The sequence below is a fragment of the Micropterus dolomieu genome, linkage group LG08 (genome assembly GCF_021292245.1).
Source record: "Micropterus dolomieu isolate WLL.071019.BEF.003 ecotype Adirondacks linkage group LG08, ASM2129224v1, whole genome shotgun sequence".
NCBI lineage: Eukaryota > Metazoa > Chordata > Actinopteri > Centrarchiformes > Centrarchidae > Micropterus > Micropterus dolomieu.
Window position 1 is genome coordinate 31,989,437 of NC_060157.1, and position 10,379 is coordinate 31,999,815.

Genomic DNA, 10,379 nt, shown 5'->3' on the forward strand with positions numbered 1-10,379 from the left:
TCTCCTTCACCCCCAACCGGTGGAGGCAGATGGCCGCCCACCCTGAGCCATGGTTCTGCTCGAGGTTTCTGCCTCTTAAAAGGAAGTTTTTCCTTGCCTCTGTCGCCTAGTGCTTGCTCTTGGTGGGAACTGTTGGGCTTCTGTAAATAGCATCATAGAGTACGGTCTAGACCTGCTCTTTTATGAAAAGCGCTGTGAGATAACTGTTGTTGTGATTTGGCGCTATATAAATAAAATTGAATTGAAAATTGAATTGAATTGAACACATCAGTCTTCTTAATCAGTGACGAGGCGGCCAATTTATTGAAAGACTGTTATGCTGTGTTCCAGGCAACTCGGAACTTTCAGACCTCCAACCAGAAAAAGGACCATGAACGCCACGTGAAGTTTGAGCTCCTAATTAAATCTGTCCCCCGACTTCACGAGGAGCAGCTGAATGATGGCAGCACACAATGGAAATGGTAAACTATAAACTGAAAGACAACATAAAGTATATCTGGCTGTGTTTCATTAAAATAATACTATCATGTAGTAAAACCTGTCGTGTGTAAACGAAGGTTATCAGGTAATTACAGTGAACAGTCGCTGCCTCTGCTCTGCACTGAACTTAAAAACATCAGTAGGAACACAACATTTACCAGCTGATGTAGTGAGCGTATATTTACTGGTTTTCATTCAAACATCTTTTGTGGGCGCTGCTGAGGGCTCAGCTGTGTGACCACCTGAGCAACAAACATCCGGTTATCATGGTCGGGGTCATGATCAAGCACTTGGACAGTTTGAGGTGGGGAGGTTCTGAGAGGTGTGGAACACAGCGTTAGACCCCAGTCCGGCTCATTTAACCCTGATGCCTTCGCTATGACATCATCAGGGTTATGTTCTCCTACAGAGACACAGAAGATCTTCATGTGGATTCAGCTGGATCATTTTGTAATATGGCTGTTAATGTTAAACATGCAGCACCGGACCAAGGCTTGAACACATCTTCCCATTCAGTGGGATCATGTAGTAAACAAGCGTTACACCAGAAGGATTTTAGAATTTAGATTCTTCAAAGAAGCCACCTATTCATAGTTTTCACGTGACATCACATTCCAAGGAAAACGCTCTCTTGGAGGGCAAAAAATACATTTTCCGCAGCCTGCCAACCAATATGCATGTTTGTTACTTTTTGTGTTGCCAAAATGCTGGATGGTTGTTGTGCTTTCGGATTTACTAATCGAGGAGGAGACAAGCCTGGGCTGTGTTAGGTGAGGGATTCCCCAGAAAGTAAAAGTAAACATTACCGCAGTCGAGCGGCGGCAGGGACCTGGCGGTTTTTAACGGTAGAAATGCGGCAGCGGATGCTGTAATGTTATATGGATCGGATATGCCCACACTACAATCTTTTTCTTAAGTTGAAAGGTGATCCAAATAAAATTTGACTGTTTTTGTGTTTTTCTGTTGTTTTGCCCTCCAGGTCACCGAGCATGTCACGTGACTGAAAAGATGACACCTTTGCACAGTCTCACCCCCCCCCTCTTCCTAAAGGTTAGTTGGTTCACTTTAAACCTGAGTAAAACACGGGAACGAGCAGAGTGGAAATCTAAAGCTGGATTTATTTTGTATTACTGTAAGTTCAGACAATCAGAAAAACACAATCCTTTTCTTTCACCTGTCTTCTAATCTAGTAAGTGATAATACAAACACCTAATGCATAACTAAGTCCAGGAGGTGGATCCTGCACTGTGGTGGGTCTGAGCCGAGGCAGCATGCCGGTCCTGAACCCTCTTTTAGTGAGACCCCCCCCCCTGCAGCTTCAGTCTGGAGGGACTCAGCTTGAAGCTGCAGATGGTGAGCAGGTGGACCTCCTACTGCTGGGAGCTAATCTTAGTAAAAAACTACAGAGCTACAAAGTACATGTGCTTCTTCTGACAAAAATAAAACTCTACATTTTCTCTGCAGTTAGATGGACAGTTGCCTGTCCCTTCTCTGAGGTAGTACATAAGTAGAAATATCATTAAAGGCAAGTATGGAGAACGAGGCCTGACAGTGGAGTGCACCACCAGGACTCACGTGGTCCTGAAGTTGAACAGATCGGCTCTTCAACAGTGGTACAAACTGCCCAATGGTTACAGGTTAAACTATCTCTAATGATCTCTGCAGAAAGATATACGACAAGGTAGAGGTAGAAAGTTTGACTGAATTATAATGTCAATGTCTGCTGCTAGGTAAAGAGTTTAGATTCATAAAATCTACCTTTATACTTTCAATCTAATGGCACAGGAAGAGCCAAAGTAACTAAATACAAGTAAAAACAGAAAGCACCGCGCTGCGTGTCTGAGGGACAGATCCAACCGTCCTGTCTTAGAAACGTGGTAAGTGCTTAAAGTCCAGATCAGACACTCTTAGAGGCACAACAGTAGCATTTTAAGACATTGGTGCAACATGCTGGTGAGAGACGTCCTTCAGTTCAAGGGCCTTAAGGCAGAAAAGAGAGAAGCTCTTCTTTCCACAGCTCATCTCCACCACAGCTGAGCGTCCACCACAGGAACGGTCCAGTACTGCTGTCCTGCTGCACGGGACAGGCGGCTTCCCTGAGTCCATGGCCTCGGAGGTAAAGGAAGGACAACAAGAACAAGTGCTCACACATCGGGGGGGGGGGGGCTGGGGGTACAGATGGTCAACATATTAAAAAGCGCTTCTATGACATTCCACGTGAAGTTCCCCACAAGCTGAGACGTACCACCTGCTGCAGCAGACAGTCAGACGTCTGTTTAACGCTACACGCTGGGCTGACAGTCTGACACGTGGAACAGATCCAGGACTATCTATCCCAGATCTGGATCTCCGACAGCCACTCCCTCAGCAGGTCAGAGCCAGGTGGGTCTTAGGTGAACACCTGGATAACTTCTTCTATGCATTTAAAAAGGCACAGGGAGCGACGCTGAGATTGGTGACCTGGTTAACATGGCTCTGTCTGATCGGTACCTGCTGGGTCAAATGTTCTGGCCCACAAGGTGGGCAGCAGCTGTCCACCACCTGGGGTGTGGGATGATGTGACCCTCTACAGGTCAGCCATGTTGAAGATGAAACTAAGTGCATCTAGTGACAGAAGTTAAGAGTCTGTCTGATCTCAGATCTGCATCTAAAGATCTTCAGGGCTGGAACTTTCCAAATACAGAACATGGTTCTGCAATTCAGGTCCAGTACCTGCGATCTACACTCTGATCTGCTGAACTGATAATACACATGGTTTCAAGTATCCTGAAGACTAAGGCCCGGATCAGACAGAATGCATTTTCTGCAGTGAGAGGCACCTTTTTTAAATTGTATTCTATTGGCGGTGAGCGTTCTGCACGCTGTTTATGCGCCCTGGGTGCTTCACATTTTTGGCGCCTGCTGTGCGTTTTCGAATGAGCGCTCCGAGTGCACAGTGTTGAAAAAATTTCAACTCTGAGCAGAAAAGCATCTGACGTCATTTGCGTTTTTTTCCATTGACCAATCGAATGAACTAAGAGACAGGCCCTCAGTTGTGGTGACGAAGTTTACAGTTGCTTGGATTGTCCGGAGACTGCAACAAACTGTCCCCGAGTCATGCTAAAATAAGCCTTGAACCGACCATCATTAAGACGAAGTTACTGGACCAGCTGGTGGTAGCCTCCTACCAGCGGTGTCTCCCTTTTCTGACGGTCTCATGTAATCACACGGATCTCTGTTTCCCTGTCTCCTGCATGTTTGTTCACCTCTCACCCTCAATCAATGCCAGAGCAGGCGCCCTCTGTTTGTCTATTTTATTAAAGTAGATATTTTTAGCAACAAAAGACACAGACCTGTGAGTTGTGATCAAGTTTCTGCTAATATGACAGTTATTACTTAGCAGCAAACCAAAGATTACAGATCGCTGGTGCTATAATCTTTGATTAGACTGACAGGACAGCTGGATCGGTGGTTGCCTAGCAACATGAAAAAAGGCAGCACACTGTTCTTTTCCAAAGTCAACCAAAAAAGGCATTGCTGTGCGCGAACCTGTAAAATGCTTTCTGTCTGATCGGGGGCCTAACAGTGTCCGACACCTACAACGGGCCTAATTCTGGTGAAGGGGGGGGGGGGCCTGGACCATCTGTGGCGAGCTAAGTGCCTCCACCTGTAACAGGCCTCACCAAAGGAAGTATTTCTCTGTTTTGGTTGTAGACACTCTTTCTACATTCCCTCAAACGTGCAAGCTTCCTTGTTAAATAACGAGGTAATACTGATGAGGTGATTTGTTGTGTCCTAAGTTAGCATGGTTAGCTCTGACAGGCTAAAGCTACACGTCCGTGAGCTGGTGTAAAGGCATCGTCTGTGGGACACAGAGCTGCTTACTGCTGGAAGGCCTGGTAGTAGTGAGGTAGGGAGCTGGAAGTGCTCATAGCAGGACTGCTGTACGCCTGAGGTAGCTGGCTGTGGTTGTGGGCTCCGGGGCCCTGGGGCACATGAGCCTGGGGAGGCTGGAAGAAGGTAAAGGGCCCTGGAGCCTGGGAGGACAGCCCAGTGGAAGAGGAAGGAGAGGAGGAGGTCGTGGTGGCAGGTGGGTAGCTCATCACTAACCCCCCCATCCCCATGTGAGGGCTGTAGGGCGGCAGGCTGAAGGGCAAGAAGCCCAGGAGGGGCCCCAGGTCCATGTTAGTGGTGCAAGACAGTTCAGTGGAGGAGATGGCGGGGCTCCTGGACAGCAGGTGGGGGTCACCGCCAGCACCCACCCCTTCACCCAGCACTTCCCTCTGAGGGGAGGCAGAAGTCGAGGTAACGGAGTTGACTGCACTCAGGTGAGGTGGGGGGGCGCTCTGCAGGTCCAGCAGGAAGCTGTCCACGTCAGCGCGAGGATATGAGGTAGATCCGTGCTGGTACCTGGCCATGTTGCCGTAGGGCTGCTGCTGCGGGGCCGCCGGGGGCTGCAGGTGGTGGTGAGAAGACTGGGGGGGCATGGAGCGCCCAACGCCCATGCTCGAGGACACAGAGCCCTGCATGAGGCCGTGGGGGTGGCCCAACCCGGGTACAGGATTGGTCATGGGGTAGGAGTTGTACATGTCTCTGGAGTAGGTCTCCATGGGCTCCTTGGGGCCCATGTCAGAGGCCACAGGGATGGGCTCCTCCTTCACCGGGCACTGGGTGGCGGGGCTCGGGGCAGCCACAGGAGTGCTGGGTGTACAGGGAGGCATCAACCCAGACTCCTGAGCATGGCTCTTCTTCAAGTGGCGGGTCAGGTGGTCCCTGCGGCCAAAGCGTTGTGCGCAGCGTGGGCACAGGAAGTCGCGGCGCCCAGTGTGCACCACGGCGTGGCGCCGTACATCCTTCCGAGTGTAAAAGCGGCGGTCGCATCGCTCACATGAGTACTTCCTCTCTCTCACTGGCACGCCGGCGTTGCTGTTGCCCTCTGAGGGAGGAGGCCTGTCGATGTGGCCACCCAGGTGCTCCAGCAGCGAGGGCGCCCCCTCTGGGCAGGACAGGCCCGCCGTGGCGCTGTGGGCGGCCACCAGGTGGCGTCTGTAGCCCAGCTGGGTGTTGTACTGCTTCCCACACTCCTGGCAGTGGTATAGCTGCCTGCTGGCTGGCTGGCCCTCCTGCAGCTGGCCCTTCAGATGGTCTTGCTGGTGGAACATGGTCTAACACAAGGAACGGTGCTGGTTCTGCTGCTGCACGGGGACTCTGGCCAAGAGCCGGAGCAAACGCAGACCAGACTCATGAGGATCCTCCCGAGAGCCGTCCCTCAACCTGCAGGCCGTCCTGTTAACGGACAGTGCTGGAGTCAAGTGCTGCTTGTTGATTGTGTCTTTTGGGGCGATGAGTAGCGGTCTCTCCTGCCTTCCTGGGGCCAGTCTGAGTCCAGCACTTGGTCTCTGTGGCAGCAGCTGCCATAGCAATCCCCACAGGGCTGTGGTGATGGGGTGCTCTGGGAGCTCTGACTGGGCCTGTGTTCCCTGAGAGGCGCTCGTGTGCTGGTCTGCAGAGGGATTAGTATTCAGATGAGTCACAGAGGCAGATCCACATCGCCACAGACCTGCAACACAGAAACAACAGTCACCCCTCTGGTTGGTTCTGATGATGAGCTGACGTCATGTAACCATACAAGTTGATCTTTCAGCCTTTTAAACCCCTCTGCTGTGTTTGAATGAAAAGCGCTGCTTGACTATGGCAAAAAGACTATGTCACAATCACTATTATCTAACTCCTTCCTCCGTATCGAACTCACTGACTTAGAAACATCATTTATTGAACTTTTGTTTTGAAGAATTATCATATATGGATGACCCCAAAATGCCAAATCGACCCTGAAATAAGAAACAGTACTCCAACATTATTCACTTCAAACAGCATCTGGAGCGCAACACGACAACAGCAGGTGTTTCCCAGGTGACGACAACTCGTTACGTTACTTAAATTGAAATTAAACCCTGGTGTTCTGTCTGGAGATACAGTGACTCAATATTTTACAATCATGGACAGGTAAAGTAACAGTGAACACTGGTGACTTAACACGGCTACACGCCCGCACTGCTGCGATCTGCAGGTCCCTTCTGTTTGTTTTCTGAAGCGAGATTCAGAGACGAAGAGACAGATTTGTGAACGCCAACAAGTACGAACTGAAGCAGAACTTTACCTTAGATAACACCATCTCTTTTTGCAATACATCTTCGGAGCCGCTGGAGTCGGCTGAGTGGACGAATGTTGTTTTCAGTCACTTTTATTTATCAGCCTGCCTCTGAAGAACCAGCGGGAGTCGCTGCTCAGCAACAGATTCTCATTCAGCCAGCTACAGGACAGTTTAGACTTCTGCGGCGAAGGCTACCTGCTGCGTGAGCATTTATACAAGTGCGTTGATGTCTGTGTCGCTCTGCACTTAAAACGCTAGCGAGCATAGTCACTGAATTTCCAAATGTTATCAGACTGAATGTATCAAATATTCTGATCATTTTGTGCTAAAAAGGGTTACAGCTGCTGGTTTGGCCACTTGAATTCAAAGCACGGAGCATGTCCGGGGGGCTGGGAGGAAGTAATCACTACCAAGCCGACCAATCACAGTTCTGCATAGTCATGTTGTCTACTTACATTTTTGGGGAGGTGCACGTCAGGCTAGCATGACGCGGCGCGGCTACGCGCAGACGATGGCATAGCGACAGAGAGAAATGTGACTTCAGAATGTGTTGGCTGTATTTTTTCAGTTTGAGAAGGAAAACAGGGGGACGAATATTTATGAGTTAGATCTAGGGCTAGACAATAAAACAATAACAATAATTATTGCGATATTAAAAAATATTATAACAATATAATAAATGTTAAATATTCAATAAATGCCTCATTTTATTCACTTGAATCGTACATGAATTATGATTTTTTTTTTTTTAAGATGTTTATTATGTTGAGGCAAAAGGACTGAAAAAAGATTTTACTTAATTTTACTTGTGCATATTTGTTGACAAAGATTTTATCATGATTGTTTTGAACATTCTGCCTCAGATTTGTGAAGTGATCCACTGTTTGGCCTCAAGGGTTGACCAGAAAGAAGAGTTTTAACCACAATTAACTTTCACTCAGGAGCAAAAATCTGCCTTTAAACTAGGGCTGAACGATTTTGGAAAATAATCTAATTGCAATTTATTTTAACAATATTGCGACCATAAAATTAATATGCGATTAATTTTTAAGCCCTTTACCTCCTTATTCAAAACGGACAAGCAGTAAATCAGTGTGTGTTTGAGAGTCATGTCATGGAATTAAATAATATTAGGGCTGACTCCCAATAGTTCGAAGGTTCGATGCTTCGATGGGCGGAACCTGATTGACTGACTGTCAATCTCACAGTCGAAGCTTCGCAGTGAAACAAGGATCGTGCCATTTTGGCGATATGGGGGTGTTCAACGTCTGATTTTACATAGAACTACCAGTTTTCTCCCAATAAGTTAATATACAGCCTATTACAATATACATTTCAATGTTTAATGCTGTAAATAAACATGTAAAAACAATAAAACTTCCAATAAATGTCTTTAAAGTGCGTGAATAAATCCAAAATTGTAACCCTAACCCTGGGTCGTCAGTGCGCATGTGAAGGTGTAGCGTGTGTGTGGTCGCAGTGGAAGAACACTTGCTGGAGAGAGGGAGCGGAGGCCCACCCAGATAGCAAGACTACATTGAATAAACATCAGAATCATCAGAATGGTTGAGATTGAAATCTCAAACTTAAATAAATGTTGAGTCAGTATTGCAATACCGATGAAGAACTACCATATATGAACATGACATTGGAATAATATTGATTTATAGTTGTCCCGATTATACTTGATTAAGCATTGATTTGTAGTTGACTGGGTAACAACAACAATGTTGAAAAATCATCTATTTATAGTTGACCAGAAATTACGTGACATTGAAAAGCCATTGATTTTTAGTTGACGGGGAAATATGATTGAAAATTCATTTAATTATAATTGACAATTCAATTCAATTCAATTTTATTTATATAGTGCCAAATCACAACAACAGTTATCTCACAGCGCTTTTCATAAAAGAGCAGGTCTAGACCGTACTCTGTGATGCTATTTACAGAAGCCCAACAGTTCCCACTAAGAGCAGCACTAGGAGACAGAGGCAAGGAAAAACTTCCTTTTAAACAAGGAAACATGTTGAAAAGTCACTGAATTACAGGTGACCGGGAAATATGATTGAAAAGCGCCAATTCAGCCCGACTTACATTGTTCATCTTCACATCATTTTCACTACTGAAAGATATTTTGTTTGTATGTTTTCTGTTATAGATGCCCTGTCTGAAACAATGGGAACAGAAGTCTTTGACTTTGCCCAGGCAGCACAAAAATGGCTTCCTATGCTCCAGACCGGATGGATGGACAGAGCAGAGCAGGAGTAGTGAATCATTTTTTTTATTCCATAAATAAATTAATTAATAAATTGTCTGTTGTCATTTATACATTTTTAATATATTTAGTCTCTTTTCTGTGGTTTAATATTGGTTGATTGTTGGTTAGGCTATCATTTCAATGTTGTTTCAATATTAAAAATTGGTGCAAAATGATGATGAATGATTCAATTAAATAAACGTTGAGAGCAGAACGCTGATTCAATATAGTTTCAATAATGTTTGCTATCTGGGCAGCTTCACTGGTGTTGTGCCGAGTTGTCCGCACCTCGCGGGACTTTTAGATAATTTATCACCATTGATTAACCAAGCAAAGAATATTTTATTGTTTGTAAATAGCCGGATACTTGAAATAGACCCACGAGAAACCGCGACGTGCATGCAGTTGTGGGCAGCACGGCATGCACACTAACTCACACAAGACCAGTGAATGGCAGGCAAGAGAGAGAGAGAGAGAGAGAGAGAGAGAGAGATCAACAATAAGGCAGTTTAGCTGGAAATTTACAGTGTAAGTTGAATGAATAGAGACTGAAGCTTTTCAAGACTTAAGCGGAGCCACCATGTGCAGTGCACTACTAAAATTTCCCACGATCATTAAACTAGCGCTACAAATGTTTTCACTCGCACACTGAGTGAGCACGGCAGCTACACACGTAGCGAGTGTTTGATTGTCCAAGCGGCAGAAAGTGACAGTGAACACGAGCGGAAAATATTCTGGCAGTAAATGTACAGTGTCTGTTACAGTGTGTCAGCTTCTCAAAACCAAGAAAAGTCTGTTGTTTCCCACCTGCTGGAAAAGTGAAGCCGGTTAGCGCTAAGTCAGCTAACATCTCCCCTTCAGACTGCGCAACTGAGCAGGAAAGCTTCTACAGCAGCTACAGAGCTGCTATGTAACTTAACATTAGCTCAATTTATAGAAAGTGACTGGAATTTATATAAAGTAACTGTTTATTACTGCCTACCTGTCCAATGTTGAGAACATCAGGTACAAACTTAGACTAAACTGACATTTTTCAGTTTTCAGTCTGAAAAAGTGGTTGTTAGGAAAAGAAAGGACGGAGGTGACTGGAGGAGCTGAGGTTAGTAAAGCTAATTAGTGATGCAAAGTAGTCCTTTTAAGCTAATGAGGAGACGTTTGTTTGGATTTTAATGTGCAAATAAAAAGCACCTCAGAAGGGAGGTGGTTTCTCATGTTGCCTATTTTTTATACACTGCTCAAAAAAATGAAGGGAACACTTAAACGACACAATGTAACTCCAAGTCAATCACACTCCTGTGAAATCGATTGACAATCAATTTCACATGCTGTTGTGCAAATGGAATAGACAACAGGTGGAAATTATGGGCAATTAGCAAGACCCAATAAAGGAGAGGTTCTGCAGGTGGTGACCACAGACCACTTCTCAGTTCCTATGCTTCCTGGCTGATGTTTTGGTCACTTTTGAATGCTGGCGGTGCTTTCACTCTAGTGGTAGCATGAGACGGA

General features: G+C 46.0%; 1 protein-coding gene and 1 long non-coding RNA gene across 3 annotated transcripts in view; one reads left to right on the forward strand and one right to left on the reverse strand.

The window, feature by feature from the left end:
- Positions 1–326: 326 nt before the first annotated feature.
- Positions 327–8,881, forward strand: LOC123974640. Its single transcript, XR_006825899.1, has 3 exons — positions 327–461; positions 1,460–1,530; positions 8,775–8,881. It is a non-coding gene; the product is annotated as an uncharacterized LOC123974640 (long non-coding RNA).
- Positions 1,579–10,379, reverse strand: part of LOC123974638 (zinc finger protein PLAGL2-like) — a 28,529-nt gene continuing 19,728 nt past the window's right edge. For both annotated transcript variants that reach the window (XM_046055463.1, XM_046055462.1), the window contains exon 2: positions 1,579–6,019. In XM_046055463.1, the coding sequence (XP_045911419.1) occupies positions 4,341–5,621 (1,281 nt within the window). In that variant the 5' untranslated portion in view covers positions 5,622–6,019 and the 3' untranslated portion in view covers positions 1,579–4,340. The remainder of the gene's footprint in view (positions 6,020–10,379) is intronic.